The following is a 27,021-nucleotide window of genomic DNA, read 5'->3' as shown; positions in this document are numbered from 1 at the left end:
AAGAAACTTTAGCTTTGGAATTGGAATTGGAATCTGTATACACCAGCATTTTGTTCCTCGTCATTTCATCGACAAGAAAAGGACTTAGAATCTGTGTTTGCACGTTGAAACATCTTTAAAAAACTTAAAGGGAAAGTAAGGAAGGGATTCTGGGCACTAGTGGGAACATCTGTATGTATCTGCATATCGTAAAGTTTGGATTCTGAGCATTGCTCAGTATTCGAATTCGTGAACCTTCACTATATCCGATTTTTAAACCGTTCATGCAAGCCAATTTAGCTGTGTTGTGTATATGAAATATTGAGATTCACACGCTTAGTATGTGTTCTACATGGTCCTTGATATGGTTATATTCATTTGCAATATCGAAATCAATGGTTATCGGAGCCTAACAATGAAGTGCTCCACACACACACACATACTCTCTCTCTCTCTCAACTAAGAGCATGTAGGACAAGATTAAGTGTCACGGACCACGGGCAGTGAAACAGAAACATCCACGAGCCTGGTCATCAGGTATCATGCCACCTCCCTTACTTGTATCCACTGCTTCTAACAATCTCACCACCTCGTCCATGTCGGGGCGTCGTTCAGGGTGTGCATCCCAACATTTTCGCATGATGCTTGCTAATGAACTCGGGCAACATCTAGGGATTTCTGGTCGTAAATTCTGCAAATAACAATCTCCAATGTCATTACAATCAAAAGTATCAGAGGCAGATAGACTGAAATAATGCAGGTGCAGTCGGGATAATTACGATAGCAACGATGTAAAAGCAAATCAAAAGGCTTCTGGGTATAACAAACGTCGATCACTTGAAAAGATACGAAAGAAAAGCCCGGTAGTTAATTCCTAGAGCAGCAGTTGGTACAAACATACACAAAATCCAAAACAGAACTATTTAGGCTAATCAGTTGACCACTGGTCACGTATGCAAGAGTTAAAATTTTGAAATATCCTAAACATCTTTTATGTAGCTGCCATTCCAAAACATCTGTACTTCAAGTTAGATCATTTTATCATTCTCAGATTTGAATTTTGAGCTCATACCTGGCATACTACTGCCGATGAAACTTCAGCGAAACTAAGATCAGCATAAGGCATGTCACAGCAGTATATTTCCCATAAGCATATACTGAAACTGTAGACGTCGCATTTCCGATTATAAGGCTTCCCATCAAGGACCTACACACAATTCATTGCATTAGATTCTCATACTTTAGAGAAAAGGGAACCGATAAAGGAGGGAGCTTGAGGTTTTAGGTGATCCAAGCAGTCAATACCTCTGGAGCCATGTAACCGAGAGTGCCTGTTTCCCCGGTCATGTCTCTTGGGTTCTGAGCTTCAACTCGAGCAACACCAAAATCAGCAATTTTCAAAGTTCTATGAGCATCTAGCAACATATTTTCGGTCTTAACATCACGGTGTACAATCTTTTTGGAGTGAAGATAGCTCAATCTACAAAAGGTAATAAAAACGAATCCATTAACTTTCCAAGGAGTAAATGTTGGAAATCCTAACATATGTGTTAGGCTACTCACCCTCTAGAGAGATCCAAAGCAATTTGAATCACAACCTTAAATGCAAGTTTCTTCCTCCTGTTTCTGATCAAAAAATTCTTTAACGTTCCACCAGGAAGATACTCAACAACAACACAACATGCTCTGGCAGGAAGGGAATTATTATTCTCGCTTATTCCATCTTTTGTCGGGATTTTAAGGTTGGAAGTTCCCATTGAAGCTCCGATAAACTGCAGCATGTTGCTTATTCATGATTTCAACATTGAAACTAAGCAAAGAATTATGCCATGAATCATAGTCAGAACACTTATAACATTGGTTTTAACCTTTGTAACATTCGGATGGTCAAGCTTATGCCAAACAGCAACCTCTTGTCGGAATGACGCCCGAAGAGCAGCAGCTTCAGCAACCGTGGCAATCCCATCCTCCCCCCAGTCCAATACCTTCACTAAAAACATTAAGAAGTCTTTGCAATTAGGATATCAGCAATGTGGAGCACGGTATTTTTCACTAACCAAGCTTAGTATTAGATGTGTTGCTGTCAAATGCGGAGAAGAAGTCATATAGAGACTATTGTTTCACATTATCAGCCCTTGACACATGTTGTTATCGACTGAAAGTTTCGTAACACAAGCAATAATCGTTGAAAAGTGAAAACAAAGAGTTCCTATCACTTGCAAACAGAAAATGAGCAGATCACCCTGCAACTAAGCATGGATGTGCTGCACCTAGGCAAATGAAAATTTCTCCGTCGGTCAAAGCCTTTCTTTTTCTTTGCTTATAACGATGCAGCCGAAACACTCGGCACCTTCATTTAAAGAACAAAATGCTAGAAGATATCAAAAAACTATACCTAAAAGCCTGAACCCCTTAGTCACAATGCATTCTGTATACAGCTGAACCTAAAGACATGAATTTTCTTTTATTACATTATCATCTACTACTCCTAAAGATTCATGTTCCATAGTCACATACAGTTTAAACAACTAAGAAACTATAATCATACCAATCAAGCGAGACAAAAGTATACAAAAAAAGGGGGCCTCTAAAGAGTAGCTACATGAACAAAGATAGCATCTTTTTTTTGAGTATATACACTTATACAGTGTAACAGAGAGGGAACCAAAAAAGTTCTCATCTTGGGCAGAAACAGCAGTCTATGATCAACAAGATAAAGCTACACACACACACACACACACACTAAAGAATTTGTGAATATTAAAGCGTATAAAAGTGGTACCTGCAACATCTTGGGTATCATAAACGCCACGGTAAACGGTGCCATAAGTCCCATGAGCTATAACATACCTTATATCAAGTTTAGCCAAATCAATTTCCCATTCTTCCTTCTTTGTGAGAGTTGAACCATCACTGTCCCTAGACCAGGCCCTGCTCAAGTGCTTATCCAGTTGCAAATCCCAGCTCTTGAAATCTATCTTATCTGCTCTAAGAAACACCTCCTTGTTGTTGTTGTTGTTACTAAAGCTTCCTATAGACCCCAAGGTCTTTTCCATTGCAGTCTCACCATTGATTGTCGCCATTTTTTTTAATGGAAAACAAATGGGGAAAAAGAAAACTAGAAAAAAAAAAGCAATGGAAAATGATTGCTTATCTTCTTCTTTTTAAAAGTGGGGTTCTTGTGTTGATGAAAAAGCAGAAAGAATTTTATTATTGTTTTAAAAAATAAAAATAGGGAATTGAAAAGGAGGACTTCGATTGTGGCCTGAAATGGATTTGAAAAGAACCAAGTTATTTTACCCCTCCATTTTATCGGATTTACCGGTATTTGAAGATCTTCTATGGATGGTAATATCAGAAAATAAAAAGTTTTCACTTTTTTTCTTCAGAAGAATCTGAAATTCAAAAACTTTCCATTTATCCCCAACAATTTTTACAGAGAATTAGAATATCCAGCAATTGAAGGTGACAAAAACTCAATATCTGAAATGGGGTTTTGATCAAATAAATGTTAAGCTGGAGAAAAGGGGTGTTTTTTTGGTAAAAGCTATGTGCAGGCATAGCAGTAAATCCCAAGTACTTAAATAATATTATATTATAATAAACTAAGCTTCCATCTTTAGAAAAGACAAGAAGATAGTGAAGAATTTACGACCTTTATGAAGCAGAAAAGGCAAAAGAAAATCTTTATTGTAATCATAAATAGGAAAATGACCCTTGTTTAATGCAATAATTAAATGTAAAAAGTAATACTAGCACTTGGATTCGTGGATTCTGATTCCGTCATTATACCAATGATTGTTAAAACTATATTAAAAATAAAAGGTTAAATTATGATCTAGGTCCCTATTAAATTATATTTGGAATTTAGTTCCAACTTTTATTTCAAGGAAGGATTAATATATAGGGAGGTACCTGAATTTGGCAACTTGTAACTAATTAGTATTTAAACTTTTTTTTGGATCTAACTAGTACCTAAACTTGAAAATTGTAAGCCAATCTCGTACTTTTTTTGGGTACTTGACTAATACCGTTAAAATACATTGATGTGTCATTGACAACCAATAGCATGGTGACACATGACATCCTCACATTTTAGAACGTGCCAAAATTTTTTTTATTTTTTATTTTTTTACCACATGTAAAAATATGAGGTTGCCATGTGTCACCATACTATTGGTTGTCAATGTCATGTTAGTGTATTTTAACTGTGTTAGTCAAGTATCTATAAAAAGTACTGAGTTGGCTTATCAAGTTTAGGTACCAGTTAGGTCCAAAAAAAATTTATGGATCAAATAGGTACAAGTTGTCAAGTTCAAGTATTTCCGTACATATTTACCCTTCAAGTTTGCTTGTTAAAGCAAAAAGAAAATTGGAAAGAAATAAAATTAAAAGGGTGGAAAAATGGAAAATATAATTTTTCCTTGCATAGGTATGTTTGGTAGGAATAAGGAAAAATTAAAAAAAAAATATTTTTCTTTTCATACGTTTGCTTAGTAGAGTTAAAAATGAAAGGTAAAAAAATAAAATATTTTAAAAATGCATAATTTTGAAATGGCATGCATCACTTCCTCATTTACTCTTCTCTCATCTTCTAGTTTGGAAGAGATTGATTTTTATACATTAAGAAAGCAAATGAACATCTCTCTTATTTTCTTTTCTCTCATTTTTTTTTCCTACCAAGCACACTCAAAATTTATTTTCTTATCACTTTTTCATTCCCTCCTATCTCTCAACTTTTCCGTCCAACCAAGCACACTACATCTACCAGTCCACTATCCGAAATGATTTCCGATCCAATTGGTCTAGCCATTAAGTCCAGCTAAAACAACCATGACTAAAACTCGAAAGATTTATAATCTTTATTTTTATTTTCTTTCAACATTCAATGCTTTTCTCTAAAATTTCTCTTATTCTCTCACTAAAATTTTTACAAGTGATCAATCTTTCATTGATAACTTTTTCAAGCTTTATTAATTAATTTTTAGAAAATTTTGCTTGCAATATTTTAATATTTTTATGTAAAATGAAAATTTTATTGATTGGAAAATAATTTTAAAGGTTGATTAGTACAAAGGAACACATCTCATGGTGTATAATAACATAAAAAGTAAAAGACCCAAATAAGATCAAATTTTAACATAGTAAGAGGACTAAAATCAACTTTTAAGAAAGATTCTTATACATCACCCATGATATAATGTTCCAAAAGGAATCTTTTTGTACATTTGGTGAATAGCATCAGCATATTCTGGAATCAAGAACGTAAGAAAATCAATATGATTTCATTTTGGCTTTCCAGAGGAAACAACACAGACGATGTCAAAGAAGAAGATTAATTAAGGTGATTTTAAAGATGGGAAATTATTTGACTTCTTATTTATATTGTGGAAATGCATTCGGTTCAATAAATATGCCCCCACGGAATATTAAAATCAATTTCCCCAACTTTTAGGCTTCAATGATATGAAATGATATTTCTCTTTTCAAGAAACAATAAAATATTACAATGTTAATTGGTTTAAAAATAAACCAATTAAATGAATCCAAATCCTACTTCCTTTCGAATATTCTTCATTCTCCACCACTCCTTACAATTTGGTCATGACTAGAATCATGTAATCTAATCCCATATCTATATTATCATGGCGTTTCCTACAATACAAACAAATCTAAAATAAAACGTAAAAGATGCAATCTTTGGGTGGCTTAGACCAAAAGAATGAAAATATGTGCATAAGCAATTTCTTTTTAAAGCATTAATCCATCCCAATATCAATTTAACAGGAAAACCTACAGTGATGTACTAAAGATTTCCATTCCCAAATGGCAGAAAAAGATCATTGTCAAAGCATATAAAGGCGAAAATGCCAATTTGCAGATGCAACTTCTGCAGATAATGAGTATACATTTATTTTTCCAGATCAAATGTTGTTTCACATCTTGCAAGAGGTTTCTGCATGTATAATGAGAATATGGGATGTTTCCCTAACATTCTCTTTTCTCTATTTGCTTTCTTCTTCTTCTTCTTTTTTATGTTTGTAAGGAGTCGCAGATACTTACAATGACTTATTTTCCCTGCCATTAGTAGCTGAGGAGACTTATTTGCTTGGGCACGATATTGTCCCGAAAAGCCAAAATTCAAGATGAATTTTTCCATTCATTCCTGGGCCTGGTCAAAGACATAATTTAAGTCATGTTCTATTTTTAAAAAAAGCCTATATTTGACTCTTTTTTTCGACTCTATTTTCGCCAACGTTAATGCAAGCAGATCAAATTATGAATCAATTGATAGATAACATTGCAGTTCAGTAATTTCCAGATAACTGACACTATATATTTCCTTCAACTTGTGCAACTAAGTGACAAATCTTTAGATGGTATTGAATCTAACAGAAAGCAAATTAGCAAACTTAACATAGTGATGCCTTATACATTTTTACATAGGGGTTGAAAAATTTAGCAAAACCAAATGTTGCTTCAAGTTTTCTTGCATATACTCAAGATTATACAGTAGGATGACGAGTCTAAATATTTAAATATAACTTTTTGAAAAAGAAAAAAAAAAGGGCGGGGATTAGTAATGTATGACTCGTAGAAGTTCAAAGATGAAAAATATTAGAGGGTCAAATGCAGGACCTCGTCGTATTAAACTTTAAACCTTAGCTACAAAAATTTGGCTCAAGAGAGATCAGAATATTTTAGGAAGAATCATAAATAGTGAGCTAAAACCATCAATTCCAAGAGCCAAATTCAAAATGACTAACCTTGACTCTGAAGAGAACACTACCATCTGAAACCTGCTGACCAGCACCGACTTTAAGCCCTTCAACAACACCACCAGATGTTGCTTTTACCACATGCTGTCAAATAAAGCAACTTTTAGTGTAAGTGAAAAGCAAAAATGACATATGTCAGAGCTTATTCGTAAATAGTAATATAAACCTCCATCTTCATGGCTTCAAGGACCAATACAGGTTGTCCTGCTTCCACCTTCGCCCCATTCTCTACCAGAACCTTGACCACTAAACCAGCCATGGGTGCCACTACAGTCCCAGGAGGGTGGCTTGTGGTCTCGAAACTCGTCTTATGCTGTGTTTCATCTTCATCAGACAGGTCAAGGCCTAGTTTCTGTCTGAAATGATGGTGGTGCGGCCCATTCCATATATGTATGTGTTTGATCTGACCCTGTAACCCCACATTATAAGATTTCACATGATTTTATCACAGAGAAAGAACGAACTCGTAATTTTCTGCACTCACTCTAGTTACAATAGATAATACCTAAGCATGCCAGTCATACCTAGCAAGCTGTGTAGCTTGGATTTGGGTACATAGGTCAGACACAGTCTGCCAGAAAATGGTACATTTACCTTAAATTTCGACGGGCTTACCTTTATGCACTGTGGGCCACTAGACTTTCAGGCAGAGGATAAGTGTCTAACATTGGCACACGTTAAGAGAAATAAAAAGTCAACATAGCCAATAATTACAGATGACACCCAGATAAATTTTAGAAGTTATTTTCCCAAGTTAACTGAATCCTTCATATGGTCATAACATTGTACATAGGTAATTTGAAGAAACAAGGGTTCATCATTGGTAAAGAATAAAGGTCCTCAGGACCAGCCACATATCAGAACTTCAATTCTAATTGAAAAGGCATATAGAGGAAAGCAGTGACAACCTAAAATGTACATATCAGTTAAAGATTGTGGCAGAAAACATACTCACCTTGGTATAAACAGCTAAACTAACATTCATGGTTAAACCATCAGCCTCAACTATAAAATTATCATTGCCCAGATTTGATGCTTTGACTTCCAATATGTGGGCATCATTTTCTCCAATCTGTTGATGCTGCCACACCACAAAATCATTAATCACATATGGACAGGAAATGGGACAAGATAAATATAAAAAGGGCCAAAAAGAAAGAGAGAGAAAGAGAGAAAGAAGAAATGCACTCTGAACCAAAACGACTTCAAAACTAGCAACAGAAATCATCTTTAACATGCATCATGCACTTTAGGTTAGTAAAAAAAAAACCTGAATAAAATAGTTCCCATCAGGACGATAAGTGATAGAAAGCATCAAAGGCTTTGAACTACTGCTCTCATATTCATTTTCACACTCAAATTCCATGGTCCTCTGTGCATGATGATTGACTCTGAATGGAGGATGAGTATACCATATGGGAAGTAAGCTAGAATCCCCTGAATACGATTGAAGCTGTAAATATTAAGAGGATGCTAAGCAACAACTAGTAATGATTCCAAGATAAAATCTGAAGTATTAACTTACCAGAATGGCTTTCTTTCATAGCAGAACGTTCCTTTTCACAAAGGCAAGCAGCTACCAGCTTTGCTCCAAGTCTAGCTGCACTATATGCATCCTCATAAATTACTTTATTATTAGGATCAACAAATAGGTCATCTTTATGGCGCTCAATAAAATGCGTTTCAACATTGCCCTCTTCAAATGCCTTATGGTTAGCAAGCTTTTGTAGGAAATTGATATTAGTTGGCAACCCTGCAACCTGCCAAAGAACAGATGATGAGAGTGATTGAAATGAGCTCAACAAAACTCTTAAGGAAAATGACATGAGAATATGCTAACGAGTCAAATTAAGTGTATAATTTACCAACTTGTAGAAGCCTTAATGGAAGAGACGATACATCAAAATCATTAAATTAATCCAGAAAAGACAAATGGTGCCATTGAAACAGCATAATTTCATCATCATTGCACCCAAGTACGAATTCAACATGATTACATGAAGAACCATCAATTGTCTCCAAACCATTCAGTATACAATTTTCAGTTTACATGGTATTAGACTTCCATGTTAAACTATGACCATGAAAAGGTGATAGGATCATCTAATTGAGTACTCACCATAAAATTGGAGCTAAGTTCAAAATTAGGCATAAAATTTCTAAACAAAATTATACCTGAAACTTTAACAAGCAATCCTTCAATTTGACTAGTGCTGCAGCACGGTTTTCTCCCCATACTACAAGCTTTGCAATCATAGGATCATAATGCATGCTAACAACATCTCCTTGTTCAACTCCAGTCTCAACCCGAACTGTTAAATAGAAAAAGCTCAAAACAAGCAAATAAAGGGAGGCAAAAAGGGGGAAAAAACTCACAGGCTTGGAGGTGGACAAATGGCTATGAGATGTAATAATTATCCTATTTCTTTCTACTCTTTCCAATCGCAAAATTGGATAGAAAATATCAAAACTGAAGGGTGGCTAGCATTGCCGGAAGGAAACAACTACTATATAGAATCCTCTGAAGGTGGATCAGCATGAAGAGACTACCTACAATCTGACACAACTCCCCTCCAATGAGGGTTTTTTTTTTACTATAAGCACCATTCTCCAATATGTAGATTGAGTTGATTGGTTTATATATCTAACAAACATGATCCTGCATAAAGCATAGGAACTTCACCTGTTGAAGAAGGTGGCACCGGATGATAATGATGAAGAACTCCAGTTGCAGGAAGAAATCCTTTGGGAACATTTTCAGCATAGATTCGGGCTTCAAAAGCATGACCTGTCCAATAATGAGTAGTCATAGATCAACCAAGATGGTATCCCTAAATAGATATCACAAATATCCATTAACGGTGATCCCAAAGAGTTTTAATAAAATAATAAGTAAATTAAAACTACACCAAACTAGTTGATATTTTCTTTAGAGATCTGCACATGTCATGATATAAAGAAAGTTTCAGCACTTGAAAGAACCTCATCACTGCTCAAGGAATTAAGCATCCAGGCTAAAGAATAATAGTAAAAACTGAGACATCCATTTTCATCAGTTCTAGGTCACCCTTTTTAACTTCCACTAAAAGTTTAATCACAATATTTAAAAAGGGCCCAGGAGGCATCACAGAAACCATGAAACATTCACACTGATCTTCCCACAATAAATTTGAAGATATTAATATCAACAACTTTTTTTAAGCTAATAAATTTTGCATCGTCATATATGACCAAATAGACATCAAAGCCTAAAGTTATACTATTATTGGTGAATAATAACAATTACTACCATCCATTAGTAAAAAAGGATCATTATTTTAACCTACAGTGTTTCCCGAGTCAAGCCCTCAATGATTATGAAAAGGGACTAATGGCAAACATAAAAAAGACACATGCACATACAAATTCAAATAGAACATCACAAGAATGACATAGCTCTATTCCATGGGTAAAAGCTTGACCTGATAAGGGAACCTGATCCTGACTTATAGGAAGAGGCTCCCCATTTGCAACATGAATTTGCCACTCCACGAGATCTTGACCAACAATCATCTCAGTCACAGGATGCTCAACCTACAAATGAATACAAATACTGTCTATCACTGTCTTGTGAAGCATGAGAAATCAAGATAGAAAGAAAAAGAATGATCGAAGCACCTGAAGTCGAGTGTTCATCTCCATGAAGTAAAAATGACCTGTTTTGGTATCAACTATAAACTCCACAGTGCCAGCATTGTGATAACCAACTGCCTTTAAATACACATGGACTAGATATCAGCATTAATAATTTGGCAGTTAAAAGAAAGATGGATGCCCGAAAAATTTTGAATCATGAAAAGCCAGCCAATATAAGCCAGAACAGAAGAAGTAAAAATATGACACATAAACTCAGAAATACAGCATTACTGAAAAAATTAAAAGCAAATACAAATAAGAGCCATCTGATAATGCCATCTGCATACTTCAGACTATTATAAGTAAAATGATTTTGAAAGACACCTTAGCAGCAGATACGGCAGCCTGGCCCAAGTGTGTGCGAAATTCATCAGTAACACAAGGCTGCATCAATGGTGTTTCAGTAAACCTTTTTGAAGATCAACAGTGAAAACATGAACTGAAAAGTATAGAAAGCAGCATTACAGCTGGAGCTTCTTCAATTATCTTCTGGTGTCTCCTTTGAACGCTGCAATCTCTCTCATATAAATGCAGTACATTGCCAAATTTGTCACCAAATATCTACTGACATCAAGCAGGACACAAGCTTCGATCAATACATAAAACCTAACAGACAATGAAATTTATCACAGGCATCTCCTCTAATGCAACTTATTACATTAACCAACACATCTTACTGTTTCCAAGAAACTTGATAAGAAAAGGCAATTCATTTTTTTTCTAATATAGAGCTCTAATAATGAAGTACAACTAAATGAAAAGGCAAAATTAATAAGGGCCTAATAGTACCTGAACTTCTATGTGTCTTGGTTGAGTAATGTATTTCTCCAACAAAATAGTGTTTATGCCAAAAGATGCAGCAGCTTCGCGTTGTGCTCCAAGAAAGGAGTCGACAAATTCATTTGGACTTTGTACAATTCTCATACCCTGAATTTATAAACATGGTAAGAACATAGTTTGAATAAAACAAAACTTCCAGCAGTTCTAAGATTCTTCATATTGCAAATTTGATGATTGTAAACGGCACATGGAAAGAAAGCAATGATAAAAAAACAATCGAGCTCACAATTCGACACCATTCTTTGGAAAAGAGAAGAAAATTTCAACAATGAACTGAATGAGAAAGGGACAGACCTTTCCTCCGCCTCCATGGGTTGGCTTTATTAAGATAGGATATCCAATTTTATCTGCCTCCAACCTCATAATCTCAACATCTTGCTCACTGCCATGATATCCCGGCACCAATGGCACCCCTGCCGCACCCATTATTCTCTTCGAAGCACTAACATGCACCCAACCACAACATCATCAATAAGCACAAAACGCTTTAAAGTAACGGCGGAGCGCATCGGTAACAGTACCTTTTGTCACCCATGTCTCTAATTGCAGACGCTGGAGGACCAATAAATGTAAGCCCCCTATCTTCAACAAGTTGAGCAAACTCAGAGCTCTCCGATAAGAAACCATAACCGGGGTGGACGGCCTAAAATGCTTAAATTTCATCACATTAAACATCATCTAACCGAGATACTCTAAAATTGTAATTTAGATAAAGTTGCATATATCAAAATAAATGTGAGCTCGAGCAGCTAACCTGTGCACCGGTCCGAACCGCCGCCTCGACAATGGAAGAACCGTTCAAGTAGCTGAGCCGAGCAGGAGGTGGACCGATGTGAACCGCCTCGTCGGCCGATTTCACATGGAGAGAGTTTTTATCGGCATCGCTGTAAACGGCTACCGTCCGAATCCCTAGACGCTTAGCTGTCCTCATGATCCTGCATGCTATCTCGCCTCGGTTGGCCACCAGGATTTTCTCAATGCGTTGCTGCTGCGACGTCGTTCCGGGAGGAGCATACGAAGATAGTAGCCGTACTTGGAGAAGCACGGCGGGCTTTCGACGGAGAATTGACGACAATAACGACATCATTTTGTAGTAGGAAGGTGGATGGGAAAAAAAGAAGAAAAGAAACGGTAGGTGGAGAGAGCAATTAGTAGAAGAAGGAAATGCGGATAAGCATGGATTACTATTCTATCATATTCATATCATTACAGTGTGGATTTGGAATATTTAAATAAAACGATAAGAAAAGAAAATAGATAAAAGAGAGAGCTCCAGTTCAGTACAGTCCACTGGGACTTGCGTGTTGATCGGGAACATGACGAGGCGCTTGCCTGGCTAAATTCCTTCGGCGTTTGGCGTTAATCCTCATCTTCTAGCTTGGGAGTTGGGCCTGTTGCTGATTTTCTTTTCAATAATAAATTGTTTTTGCTGTTTGGACCGGGCTTGATTGATAATGTTACAACAACAATTTAAATGGTTACTTAATGGACCGTGTTAGACTCACTAAAACCCAAAATATAACTATCACCCCCTACCATAATACATCTATTCATGAGTCGGTAAGGTTTATATATGATAATAATATATTTTAGGTTTATTCAAGATTAATTTGATTTGAAAAATGAGCTTAAATTTTAACCAAATCCATTAGTATTTGTAAATGACTAACTCAAGCTTGTTTCAGTCACACTCATATTATTTTTTAGTATTTAAATGGTTTTCTAGGGTCGGGATCAAGCCTTAAGGTTGAAGCCTAAACCCTGATTATATTTTAAACGAGCCCATTTTTTTGCCTAAGTCCATTTTTTTAAGCCCTAGCTCAAGTGGTACCATATACCCTAACAGGTATAATTTAGAGGTTCAAACCCCACCAAAAGATGACTTATTCATGTCGCCTCTTGGTGGGTGATCGTACATCCACTACAGTTGAGGCTCTCCTAACTTTGTGATTATAGGCCCTTGGGGCAGCCGCTCTCGGCAAGCTAGCTCTCAATAGAGCACGAGAGACAAAACCTTCATTTGGGGGACAATACCTTCATTTGTTGGGGGATCAGATTAACTGTCTCACGAACAATACTTTGAAGACTTATCTCGAAGGAGTTGGTCCCCTCTTCAACAATAAAGTAATTTTGTTCAAGCCCTTTATAATTCGTGTTGGCATTCAAAATTGGACAGATAGTCCAATAAACTAACAAAAGCACCATTAGAATCAAACTGTAAGAACTGGCTATCTGATTGAATCTGATCAACAACTTTAGCGGGAGCTATATGGAATACTTATGGACCAATCAAAAAAAATTTCATTAATCCTGCCATAATTTGGGGAGCGAAATTCACTTATCTTGGAATATGTTTGATAACTACACGCCAATCATGCTTACCCATTTCTTGGATTCTTAAGATTAAGTCTCTATTTTTAAGATCAAGTTATTCTATTATAGTATCGTGATTGAGCTCTCCCAACGACATACCATTATGAAAGCAACTACTCAATGCTCATCCAATGACATTTATCATAAGTGTGTTACCCTCATAGAATATCATTGATCTCTTTGGGATAATATATGTTCTTCCAATATGATCATATTTTATCTCAAGGTAACCATTACATCTTCTTTCATGAAAAGTCAATCACTATCAAATAGTGATCAAGTCATCCATCACAAAGACGGACGACTCATGGCCACATTTACTTTTCATCAACCATGTAATGCCAATGAGAGGATATCATTTACCCATGTTTTGGGCTATAAATTCCATTATTGTGAATGACGCTACATACTACAGAAGCCGTGCACCCAACACACCAGCTTTCAGTTTATTATCTATTTGAACTCAAGCTTTTACTTACATCAAAGTGTACAAGTCACGCATACATAGTCCGTCATCCACTCAAAATTTAGGTATGCCACACTATGAACATTACAAGTGAATAAATCCATAAACGAATTCAAGATCTATTATCCCATGTACTGTCAGTCCATTTAGTTACATCTATGTCTTTATCTTCTGGGAGTCATCTGCCCCGATGCCCAAAACAAGACATCTCCCCAATTGGACTTGATAGACGACATATTAATCTTTTAATTGGTTTGCTCATTTCCGATTAGATTAGGTTCGTCTATTAATACAAGCTATCTTTCCATACTATGATCCGACCATGTAATACCGCTTAGAATTAGTTAAACATTTAGACAACCAATAAGCAACATTTGCTTCCATTTTGCTTTGCGTGCAAAAATCATGTGCAGACAATTATACAAATTAAATTTATGTAATCAATGGATTTGTTTTATTAACCAATCTGTTCAAAAAATTACAAGTTTACTTAGACGAAAATACTACACTTAGGGCACCAGATCTAATAGAATTCTAACCCATAAAGCTTGCTTTTTTGTACGGAGATTAAAACCCAACTTGAGCATGAAATAGTCATTTTGTTCTTTAACACATTGTAACCTAATACCTTCATTAAACAAAGGTTAGAAACAATCCCCCCAATTCACCAAAGACATCTTCTTATTAGAATCTGAACTTCCCCAAACAAAACCCCTTGTAAATTTCTTAATTTTTGCGCAAATACCATATGAGACCTTCATAGTTTAAATAAAGTAATTAGGTATCGATAACAACACAAATTGAACTAGAGTAACCCTTCCTACCATAGAAAGCAGATTAGTATTCCAGTTATCTAATTTACGCTTGACTTTATCCACAACAAACTTGAAGGTATTTTGTGTGACTCACTTATGAAACAATGACAGTCCCAAATATGTCTTCAAATCATCCAAATGAAGAAACCCAAGAATACTACAAATATCAACGGCACTATTAACATCGGTATTTTTTGAAAAATATATAGTAGTTTTCTACCCATAGTCTCTATGTCCAAAAAGCCATGCCAATAGTATTAAGAGCATCATTGATTATGTGCGCCTGATCAACCTCAACTTCAGCGAATAAGAATAAATCATTCGCAAAAAACAGATGTGAAATGAGTGGCCCATCCTTACCCAAAACGATTGGTTTCCAAGACTTATCTACAATTTTCCTATGAATTATTGGCCTAATTTCTCCATACAGAGTACAAAGATGTACGAAGATAATGGACAACCTTGCCTAATACCCCTCTTAGGAACAAAATCATTCGGAAGCCTTTCGTTCAACATAATTTGCATGGAAACCAAAGAAATACATTCCATTATGACATTAACCAAAGTCGAAGGAAAACCAAAATCAGCTAATGTATCTTCAATAAAGTCCCAGCAAATTTTATTATATGCTTTCTCTAAATCCAATTTTATGGCCATCCAGGATTTCTTCTTTTTTTTTGGCTCGCATTGAGTGTACAATCTCTTAGGCGATAAGAATGTTGTTTGTAATTTGCCTCTCTGCCACAAAACTCACTTGATTCTGAGTGATAAACGAATAGAATATTGGCTTGAAACGGTTGGCAATAACTTTAGTAACAATCTTGTACAAAATGTTACAGAGATTTATTGGACGATAATGGGACAAAGAATCAGGACTTTTAATCTTCGATATGAGAACCAAAAGAGTCTTATTAATAGAGGAATTGAAAGGCTTACCAAAAAATCACGAACCCAAGAACAAACATCCAATCCAACCGTATCCCATTGGTTTTGATAAAAGAGAGCATGGAGACCATCCGAGCTAGGGGCTTTTAGGGGACCCATGCTAAACAATGCATTTCAACTTTCTTCACCAGTGATACTCAGGGCTAAAGAATCTAGAGTTTAAAATCAAGTTTCGGGAAACGACTACGCATAGGAAATAAATCACATGAAAAATCATCCAAAGAGTAAAGAGAGGAGAAAAAACAAACTGCTTCATTATAAAGAATCTCTTTATCTTAGCACCAACCATCTTCAATTCTCAAAGCAAAAATTTTATTAGAATTCTGCTTTATAAAGGCTTTATCATAGAAGAACTTCGTATTACGATCCCCAAAATAAATCTAGTCCAGTCTCGATTTTTACTTCCCTAGAAATTCATCCTCATCAAGAACCTTCTTATATTCGATCCGTAACTCAGTTTCAATATTCAGAAGATAACTGGAGCATCTATGATCTAAAGCGGACTGAACCTTACCAATCGATGAGCAATCGACCATTTTCTTCTAATGATGTGCCCATAAACCCTTCAGTATTCCATCTTTTAATATCAATAATAAGAAAAGTAAGATTACCAAAAATTTCAGATCCAGTTCTCTAATTATCACAAGCAAATTAAGCAAAATCTGAATTATATATCCAAGAAGCTAAAAAACAAAAAGATCTAGGTTGAAATACTTGACTAGGAGAACTCATGGATAATAAAATGGGTCTATGATTAGATTTAAGTTGAGGAAGATGAAAATTTGTTACATCAGAATAAAGCCAACAACACTCACTATTTCCAATTGCTCGATCAAGTCTTTAAAAAATTTCCCTTCTTTTCCAAGTAAATTGGAGACCTTTGAAGCCAAGATCCCTCAAGCCATTATTATGAACAAAATTATGGAATAACTTACATCCAGAGAAAATTGGGCAACCCCCTCTCTTTTTATCAGGGGAAAGCACCGAATTGAAATCCCCTAACAAAATTTAAGGCTCGTTAATTGAATAAGAAACTCGGGCATTTTGAATTTGTAAGGGAGTACTAAATCCGGAACTAAACTCAATTCTTTAGCGTCGATCCCACGATAGTTTTCAGTGATCTCCATCGCCTTAAACTTTTCTTCGAGCCATTTGCACCTTTCTTCTAACTGCTTTGGTAACTCTTCCTTTATTCTTTCTTTTTCAGCCACTTCGTCGAAGTCAGGAATAGCAGAGTTAGCAGGGTAGTTTTCGGGGTTAGAGCCAGATCCAGCCTGGAAGTTTGAAGCACCTGCTGAGGTCTGATTGTGACGGTAGATTTATGCGGGTATACCTCAGCTTGGGCTTGCACTCGTGGAGGAGTAAAGCCTGGGGGATACTGGGGTCCATCATCACCTTCCTCTTCGACATTGGCCATAGGGCTCTTTCCTTTATCCTTTTTGTTAGTCAGCAGTCGTGTTAACTGTGTCATCATACTCCCTTGGGATTCCGTCATTTTGTCTATCATATTCTATTAAATGTTTTCGAGTTGCTCTTTCATTTGTTGTTGAAGCTGATCTTTCATTTCTTTTTGGAATTGTTCTAGCCTTTCCATCCTTTGGTCCATATATTTAGTTTTTGATCGAGTACCGTAGCGGTGTTTGATAGGTTGGTTGGTTTCCAGATTAACTGAAATAAATTTACTCAATTAGACTCTTTCAATGCATATGATGTCATGTAATGCAGATACATGAAATGAATGCCTAAAGAGACATTGATTCTGATTCAATTACATTTAGAAAACTTTTCTAGAAAACAAATCTCTTTACATAAAATGGATATTTATACGACCTTGCCCTCATAGGCGAAGACATTCGATCCTCTTCTTCATTCGAGCGTTAAGATAAATCTTACGAACTCTTCAAAAAGGATGTCTCTTCCACATTCTCTTTGCTTGATCCGGGATGCAACTCATTGCTCACTCATCCTCGTGATGCTCGTTGGCTTCTCTTTAAGAAAGTTTAGCGGCTCTCAAATAATCTTTGTTATCAAATGCTATGCACGGGTTAATTTTAATTGATAGTATATAAGTATAAAATAGGATATGAAATATTTATTTTGTAAGGCAATGAAATATAAACCTTTGGAAGTGATTTAAGTATAAATAATTAGGTGTATACGAATTCAGTTTTGGTATACATATAATGGAGATTTACTAATATGTTTGACTATAGTGATTTGGTGATTAATGATAAATAATAAAGCTTGTATGTGAACATATTTGGCTTGATAATTATATGACATGAGAATGGAAAAATTGAATGTTTATGTGTGGTTAATGAAAAGAGAACATTGGGTTGTTGAGTTTTGAATTTGTGCATAAGTTAATTATGAATATGATATGTGTTGAATAGGTATTTGTAAATTGCAAATATGAAAACATAAGTTTAATAATAGATGAATATATATATATATATATATATATATATATATATATATATATATATATATATATATATATTCAATACATCTAGATCAATTAAATTTGGTTGAGTTAATAAGTAATGCAACTTTGTTTTAATAGAAATGGTTCAAGATGTGCATTTAGCATTTAAAGTAAAATAATGCAAATTTGATATAATTTAATTTTGTATTTGTGCATTTAAATATTAAATGTGATCAAAACATTTTGTGCATTGCATTGTGATAACTAAAGTATGTATATGCCATACCATGATGTTATTTATAAGATTAAATTTATAAGTTGTACTCGTATTATTTGAATTTGACAAGTATGGAATATGTTCATTGTTTTAATGTAAGTTGTTTGAAAAAAAAATATAATTTATTAGTGCTGATTTGTAAATTATGATTTCGTAATTAAATCTAATTGTGAATAGTTAAATTTCTCAAAGTTATAAAAGTAGCATTGTTCTTGAGTGATTAAGAATGTTCTATATTTGTGTTAATCGTGCTATGTTCGGTAATGCCTCGTAACCCTAATTCGGCGACAGATACGGGTTAGGGTTGTTACAGATAAGGAATCGAAAGCTGGTATGTTAGGTGTATGGCTTTTGCAGTATGTAGCGTAATTCACAACAGTGAAATTAATAGCCCAAAATATGGGTAAATGATATTCTCTCATTGGCATTACATGGTTTATGAAAAGTAAATATGGTCACAGGTCGTCCGTCTTTGTGATGGAAGACTTGATCACTATTTGATAGTGATTGACTTTTCGTAAAGGAAGATGTAATGGTTACCATGAGATAAAATAGAATCATATTGGGAGAACGGATATTATCCAAAGAGATCAATGATATCCTATGAGGGTAACACACTTATCACAATGTCATTGAACGAGCATTGAGTAGTTGCTTTTATAATGGTATGTCGTTGTAGAGAGCTTAGTCGCGATATTATAGTGGAGTGACTTTGTGACTAAATGAGTTTATAATTAATAGGCGAAAAGCTGGACTTAATTATAAATCATTTGAGCCTCAACTACATATGTCCAATCAATCCCTCCGCTAGCTCGTTGAAAGCATAAATGAATTGCGTATTTGAATAGAAATGAACGAAAAGAATTGGAAAAGAGAAATGAGAAACATTCAGGAATGATTATGGTTTTCTCCAAAATAGAGAAATGAAATCATTTGGAAATGAATGTAGGTTTCTAAAAATGGAAATGAAAATGGAAATGATCCATTTGCAATCATATATGGATTACTTAAAAAATGATTAGAAGAATGAGTTTATGTTTTTGGACTGTTTTGAAGCCTGTTAAATTAGCTTTATTTAATAAATTATTTTGATATAACAAAATGTTTTTAAATAAAAATTTGTTTTAGAACAAAGAATTAATAAAGTTTAAAGCATAAAAATTATTTCAAGACTTCCAAACATCTTAGAAAATGTTTTGAACACTTAGAATATTTTGGACAAAGCTCAAAACAATTTTAAACTCTTGAACTTGATTGAAACAATATTAAATCAATTGAAAAACTGCTCCCGACAAAAAGTATCGGTATTTTCCAAAATGTATTGATACCAATATGATTTTTATCAATACCAAAATTGCTTTTTGACTTGAATAAAAATTGAACAAAATAATAAATATCGATAATTTTAGAAATATATCGATACCTACTGAATTTTATCGATACCTTATTTTATATCGATACCGTTTTTGCATTATGTTTTTATGATCTTTCGAACAATGACAAAAAATATTGATGCCCATTAAAAATATATTGATACCTTCTATCAGGTATCAATAAATCATTCTTGGTATCGTTGGAAACTAACTTTAACAGTCACTAAATTAGGCATTAGATGCTACTACTATCGATACTCGTAGAAAAAGTATCGGTACTTTTTGTTGCAGGTAAATTTAATGATCTAGTATTTTCATCCCCAATGGATCTATTTATTTTCTCAACAACCACAACGGTTAGAAATGAATTGGAGGGTATAAATATCAGCTTTTAAAGGTCCTACAATAACAAGAAAGCATATTCAAGAAAAAAGATCAATCAAACAACCTTTGTGACAAATATTTCCATACTTTTCTTTCATACACTTGTGAGCTTTATTTCCATTTTATTTGCTCAAGTGTTTTTCATTGTAATTGAGCTTACTTTGCAAACACATTGATCTTGTAAGAATTATTTCTTTGTTTGCTTCTTTGTATCTTTTTGAAAAGGTTTGTATTAGAAACCTTAAAAGGAATTTGTAAGGTATATCCTTAAAGGTTATCAAATAGGTGAATTTGAGAAAATCCTAAGTAGTGGAAAGCTAAGGTAGTGGAGTAAGCAATTGGGGTCAAACCACTCTAAATTCTTGTGTCAAATTTTTTTATCATTTCTCTCTAGCTTTCACAAATTTTTTAAAAGTCAATTCACCTCCTATTGGAAATTTTAATTTGATTATTTGAGCTAGCAAAGATCGAAAATTAAAATAAACCATTCAATCATAGTGAACATGTTGAGTTGTGAAATATTGAACATATTTTCTTGAAATTTTACCAGAGGCAAAATCGTCAAAATTTTACTGGGGTAAAATAGGGATAAGAAAGTTATTTTATATATAAATATTAAATTTTATTTTGGGAAATATAAAAATTGAATCGGTTTGGATCACATTACAAAGTATTGAGTTAAAAAGGCCCAAGAAGTACTCGTAAGTAGACTCAATGTGAGAGAGGCCTAAAAACCCCTCATGGACATGAATGATGTTATTTTTATCTTTGAAATAAACCACTACAACTCAACAAGGGTTCTACCTTCTCTCCCTATAAATAGATGGCACTGGTAGAGCTATTAACACAACTTTGAGATATTGTTATTCTACCAAAAAATAGAGAGAATTTATTCTTAACTGTTACATATTTTTTTCTGAAATAACAATTCTACTGGTTTCTATTAAGAAGAGAGAATTTTTATTTTCACCCAAAAGGAGAGAACTTTCGTTTTCACCCCCAAAAGGAGAAAACTTTTTCTAGTTTTGTGTTTCAATTCAATTAGTTCAAGCGCACACTCAAAGCAGTTCATGGTACAAGAATAACGAAGAAGATCGTTTGGTTGAAAGCCAAAAACAATGAACTTCTGCTAAATCGAAAACTCAAGTGTGAATTCGGCTAAGGTTTATTGCTATAAATATCACAAATCAAGTCGGTTTTCAAAATTTTAATTTTTTGCTGTGCAAGAAAACTGTTTTCAAACCGGGATTTTTTTTAACAAGTCCCTTGTAAACAATTTGAATCCATAATTAGGCTATCATACCCTATTCTGTCTACAACTTTTGTCATTGTTTCAGTTACAAACTCACGAGCAGAAGCCCTCACCTTAAATTTGCTCCTTTTACCCCGTAGGGTGTAAAACCTCTCCTCAAATGTTTACGGTCCCCAATTTTTGATGAAGACAAAATATTAAAATATTCATCTTGTATTGGTAAAGGATTAATAGAAATCATATCTCTCATGGGAATATTAAGATTCTGATTTTTAATAAAAATTAATGACTGAATGATAATCTAGGTTTAAAGTCGTCGTATCTGTCTTTTCCACAATCTCATGGGTTGTCCTTTGCATCAACGAAACAATTTTCCTACTGGAATTCCCATTTGACGATTGATTTAAAATGTTCCTAAAATTAATAACACTCACATTAGCCAAATGGGAGCTGGATTTTAGTTCAAAACTATTAAAGCTAACAGTCATGAGACGCTCATTTAACTCAACAAGCCTAAAGGCTGTCTTAGGGGACCCACCAACCGCCTAATTCTAATTCCTTTGAGATTCAATTCTAACACTTGGACCAGCCAAGCCAAGCCCAAGTATTTTTAAAGGTTTCTCCTTGGAAGAAAGTCATAAGGTTTGATCAAAAATAGAAGCTAAGCCCGCGTTTCATAAGACCATATGAGATTCTAGAACAAATTGACCTAGTGGCATATAGATTAACACTGCCACCAAAGTTGTCAAATATACATAATGTGTTTCATGTGTCCATGTTAAGAAGATACTGATCCAACCTAGATCATATGGTGTAAGTCAAAGCACTAGAGGTGGAGCTAAACTTGTCTTATGAAGAAGTATTTGTTCTCATTTTATCAAGAGAAGTAAAAAAATTGAGAAACAAAATAATTTCATTGGTAAAGGTATTATGGAGAAAGCACAATATGGAAAAATCCACTTGGGAAAGAGAAAGTTTGATAAGAGAGCAATACCCACAACTTTTCGCAGGTAACAATTTTGAGGACAAAATTTTCTAAGTGGAGGAGAATTGTAACAACCCACTCGCCAGAGTCTATATCAAGTTACTGTTTGGCGTATAAGTTAGTTAAGTCAAGGGTAGAAAGTGAGTAAGTTAGTGAAGTGTTTGTTTTTTACTGTGTGGTGTATTCAGTAGGATTTTCCATTTTGCGAACTCCAGGATTGGGCGAAATCTAGGGTTTGGCAGACTCTTTTGTTAAGTTATTTATCAGATGTTTTGGGCGAACTCGTTAGTTCACAGCTTTATAGATGTGTTTCTGTGTTTAGCATATTTTGTGATGGCTCGGTTAGTAATGTTGAGATTTAGTTGAAACCTAGTTAGAACTAAACTACAGTACTATAGATGATTAGGTTCTTAATCATTTTATTCTCAAACTTTTAGAGTGATCGTGGGATCCTCTGACTTTCCACTAACTTTTGTTCCTAGTTGTTTCTATTATATAAGGATAGCTAGCTAGCATGTTTTCATATTTTACTTCTACATCTTCTTCTTCTTCTTCATTGTGTTCTTCACTAAAGTTTTAGAAATTTCTAAGTTGGAATCGTCAACAAGGAGTTCCAGATCTAGCTGACTCCATCATTAGTATTGATTTACTGGTAATTTCTAGTAAACCCTTAGATTATTTTCGAATGAATTTATATTTACAGTAAAGTATGCATAAGTTTTAAAACTACATGTGAGGAAGGAAACTTCCTAATTCTAAGTTACATGCTATCAATTAATGCATAAATGTTAAATTTTAATAGTTTAATGATCTAATAGATATATTTTTCTCTCTTTTTAGCTCAAGAAGTTAATGAAGGTCCAAGTGTCACGGGGCTAGAACTTTCGTCTCCAGATCCGTGTGGCCTAAGGTGATTCGTTTGTTCCAAACTCGCCTAATTCAGCCTAAACACCACAAGTGAGGATTCCTTTAAAATTCCTCCAAGGCACCAATTTGTATAGCAGAAGCAATTATGCCAAAAGAAGCCACAAAAGAACAACAAAAAGCCACAAAAAAGAATGCACGAAAAGTGTTTGAGTAAATGCTCTCAATATTTCTATTATCCATAAAGAATAAAGAAACAACGAAGAATTGAGTGAGTATAAATGAATGGGAGGCTCTCTATTTATAGTTGAGCTCCCCAAGAACCGACGATCAAGATTAAGTTACATCAATGGACGAGATTAATCATATCCCTTAAATTATGAGATTTACAAGATATACAATATCAAATCTAATCTAATCTTTACAAGATATGATTCCTATCAATCTTTTAAGATTAGTTACCAAGATAGCCTATATTGTCATATCTTCATCATTGGGCCACCCAGGCTTCAATCTGATAGGCTTCTCTAACAACTTACTGAATCGGGTCAGTTCTTGTGGTCCAAATGATCCTCATCTAACCTATAGACCTCTATTGGATGCATTTAGTGCGTTGGTCACAGGTTTTGAACTGAGGCCCGTGACACAAGTAGCAAGGGTAAATGACTTGTTGAGTAGTTTACTGTAGTAGACTTTCTAATGAGTTTTTTTCTTACTCCCATGTGTTTTAGATCCTCTTGTTATATAAATTGTGTAAGGTAAGTGCTCCCTCTTAATAACATAATATGTGGTATCTGGTTTTGTGATGTTAAACCAGTATTGTCAGCATGAGTATGATCAATTTATGTTTCGACGTAAAATATCCTCCATATTGCACAAACCCAGTATCGTCTATATTTGAAACGTAATATGTGATAAATGAGAAGGAGATATGTTTGTGATGCCTTTGGTAGGGCAGTTGTATTACAAATCGGACTGGTAGATCACGAGAAAACATGATTAGTTAAACCGAAATGATATAATGAGTTAATGGGTGAAATGTATGTATATGAATACGACTGATTCATATGATTCTAAATCTATATTCTAGGTCTAAGTTTAGCACAAGTGTAAGTCATGTGCAAAACATGTGTATTGTATTAAGTTATGGTTTAATGGACGAACAGTGTTTGCCCATGTGGCGTGTTAAGTTGACAGATTGAGTCTGTCTAATAACTATGAACGCCAATTGGCATATTATGTTTAGTTGTTTAAACATCGTCGAAAGGTTGAGTATCATTACGAGTACTAATTCTTGTCTACCAGTAGTATCTATGTAAATCGTTTATGTTACCTTTATTAATGGAACTCATTAACTTCGTTTGAACTTACTTTTTTAACCTTTAATTCTCAGGCGTATTGATTGAAGAAAGAGATTCTGAAGAAGGGACTATGCCAGAGTTACTATTGGTAGTGAACCACTTGTCTATTCCTATATCATGCATGACCTTTTAGAATGGTGACATGTAGATCTGTCTATAATCAAACTTGTAATAATTTACAACTTTTGTCAAAACACTATTTTATGAGAACTTTTACAAACTCTATAAATATATGTTTAATCCAGAGAATTATGGTTTATGATATTATCTTTTAGACGAATACGCCAAACTGTTTTGAATGATGTTTAATGACCCACGCACTTGAAACTTTTTGTATAGGAAAATAATTCATCTTGCATTTTAAATAACTTTGTCCACTTTTATAAGGCTTCCGCCAAATGTTTGTCTAAAATTTTTTCACTTGGTGTATAATTGATTTGATTGTTTTGTTATTGTTATATTGGGGTTTATGCCAAATTTAGAGTATACGCCAAGACCCTATTGCTTTTAAAAGTTTCAAGATTTTTTGTCAAATTCATTTGGCTTTTAAGTTGTAACACATCATACTTGGATCTGGTAATCGGGTCAGGTGTGGGTGTTACACCATCCACCTTAATTTTAGAAACCAATGGCTTGTTAAGATCGAGAATGATCGTTATACGAATGAATCGGCCCCTATGCACATTACCAGTATTATCATCAAGTTTAATGACATGACCAATCGTCTCCCCAATGCTCGTTAAGATACTCTTCCAATACAAAAAACTGGGGATACTCGGAAGGCGAATCAAAGCTACCACCTTCGATGGATAAGGTTAACTAGTTAAGAAGAATTCTGACCAGGGTTAAACCGTTAAATATTGCCCAAAAACAATCCACGATCTTTCTGTGACAACCTGGATATAATCCATTTCCACTTGGAATTTCACCATGAAATAATCATTTTCCAAATCCATAATTTTAACGAGAGTGGAAGGCTTTCAAAGGTGATAAATCTTGTTCGAAAGAGTCTGGAAACGTATTTTCCTTCCCAGAAGCTTAACCACAACTGTACGAGACATACTCTGATATAAAATCTGATGAACCCTTTCAGAAAAATGAATCTAAAGTAGCTCGTCTTCTGTTCTAGTAATCACATCTCCATCGAGTAATTGTAGGTCCTCATCATCTTAATCGTGCAAACTCTGTTTTGCATCCCTCGAAAGCCCAAGCAGCATGTCTTTGAAAGATAATCGTGAGTTAGATAGCTTATCAAATTCATTAGGATTTCTATCCTCATCCATGACCATAAGATGATCATCCTCCCCCAAACCATTATTACGCATATGAACTTTTTTGGTAGCTTTGTCCTCCAATGAAGTCAATGATGAAGAAGCCATAAAAAAAATTGCGAAAAGTTTTTTATTCAAATGATCTTATGACAAATCAATGGCGGCGGCGGAACTGCAAGCCTACTGTTTCAGTATAAATAACTATTTTTTTTAATATCACATGTGTTACATATTTATGTTTTTTAATTCATTAATTACATGCAAATTAATATTATTTTAATTGTTCAACATTAATATTTAAAAATAAATTGAAATATTACAAGCATAAAAATTCAAACCATAAAAGTAATGAAAAGAATAATGAGATTTTAATTACTAATTAAATGAAAATACCTCAACACTGAACGTTAATGCATTGGTAATTCTTAATTTTATATTATTAAAAAGTCAATAAAAGTGCAACTCAAAATTGAATAATTTTAAATCATAGCAAAAGTATAATTTATCATGAATGCAAAGCATACTTTTTCATTTTGATAAATTATTTTTAATTTTCAAAATTAAATAAAAATAAATATTATTATAACATCAATTTAATAACATAATGAATAATACAAATATTTTAATCAAAATTTTCAAACTCCTGCTTTTTGCAATTTTAAACAAAAGTAACATTTTTTCACTTTTTCCTTAATGAAAATTCAATATAAAATTCATCAATTTTAATAATTATTATATAAATATGTTTTGACAAAAGTCTTTAGAAAAATAAAATTATCATTTATAAGCATTTTAATTTTTATAAAATAAATTTATTTAACCAAATATTTAATAAAATTAAATTTATTATTTATAGCTGTGATAAATCTATAATAAAAAATTTTGAATGAAAAAATTAATAATTTAATAAAAATAAAAATAAAAATAATTACAATTAAATGTTTTTCCAAACTTATG

At 34.1% G+C, this 27,021-nt stretch overlaps 1 protein-coding gene across 2 annotated transcripts; it reads right to left on the bottom strand.

Moving 5' to 3' along the window:
• Nucleotides 1–264: 264 nt before the first annotated feature.
• On the bottom strand, nt 265–12,613 carry LOC105790698 (methylcrotonoyl-CoA carboxylase subunit alpha, mitochondrial). 2 transcript variants are annotated; one of them, XM_052634936.1, is made up of 21 exons: nt 12,028–12,613; nt 11,795–11,916; nt 11,568–11,715; nt 11,223–11,360; nt 10,899–10,994; nt 10,758–10,817; nt 10,416–10,508; nt 10,220–10,331; nt 9,442–9,546; nt 8,934–9,070; nt 8,284–8,518; nt 8,029–8,195; nt 7,714–7,839; nt 6,925–7,167; nt 6,751–6,842; nt 2,762–3,066; nt 1,848–1,969; nt 1,543–1,751; nt 1,285–1,459; nt 1,052–1,186; nt 265–670 (listed from the first exon to the last, which is right to left on the bottom strand). In XM_052634936.1, the coding sequence occupies exons 1-21, from the start codon at nt 12,358–12,360 to the stop codon at nt 467–469; spliced, it is 3,357 nt and encodes a 1,118-aa protein (XP_052490896.1). In that variant the 5' UTR covers nt 12,361–12,613; the 3' UTR covers nt 265–466. The 2 variants fall into 2 exon arrangements, with proteins under 2 accessions (XP_052490896.1, XP_012473886.1); XM_012618432.2 differs by lacking the exons at nt 265–670; nt 1,052–1,186; nt 1,285–1,459; ... (1 more) ...; nt 1,848–1,969; nt 2,762–3,066 and adding an exon at nt 5,709–6,151 and having other exon boundaries at nt 6,747–6,842.
• Nucleotides 12,614–27,021: the final 14,408 nt, after the last annotated feature.

The sequence above is a fragment of the Gossypium raimondii genome, chromosome 8 (assembly GCF_025698545.1).
Source record: "Gossypium raimondii isolate GPD5lz chromosome 8, ASM2569854v1, whole genome shotgun sequence".
NCBI lineage: Eukaryota > Viridiplantae > Streptophyta > Magnoliopsida > Malvales > Malvaceae > Gossypium > Gossypium raimondii.
Note: the sequence above shows the minus strand (reverse complement) of the source record. Positions and strands in the feature narration are given on the sequence as shown.

What these genes read in the sequence shown, in the direction of transcription:
- LOC105790698 (XM_052634936.1), bottom strand. Translation starts at nt 12,360, where the DNA reads ATGATGTCGTTATTGTCGTCAATTCTCCGTCGAAAGCCCGCCGTGCTT. An exon ending in GGATCAGGTTCCCTTATCAG is followed by an intron (nt 9,547 to 10,219) that starts GTCAAGCTTTTA and finishes ATTATTGGACAG; the next exon opens with GTCATGCTTTTGAAGCCCGA. An exon ending in GCTTTGGATCTCTCTAGAGG is followed by an intron (nt 1,460 to 1,542) that starts GTGAGTAGCCTA and finishes TACCTTTTGTAG; the next exon opens with ATTGAGCTATCTTCACTCCA.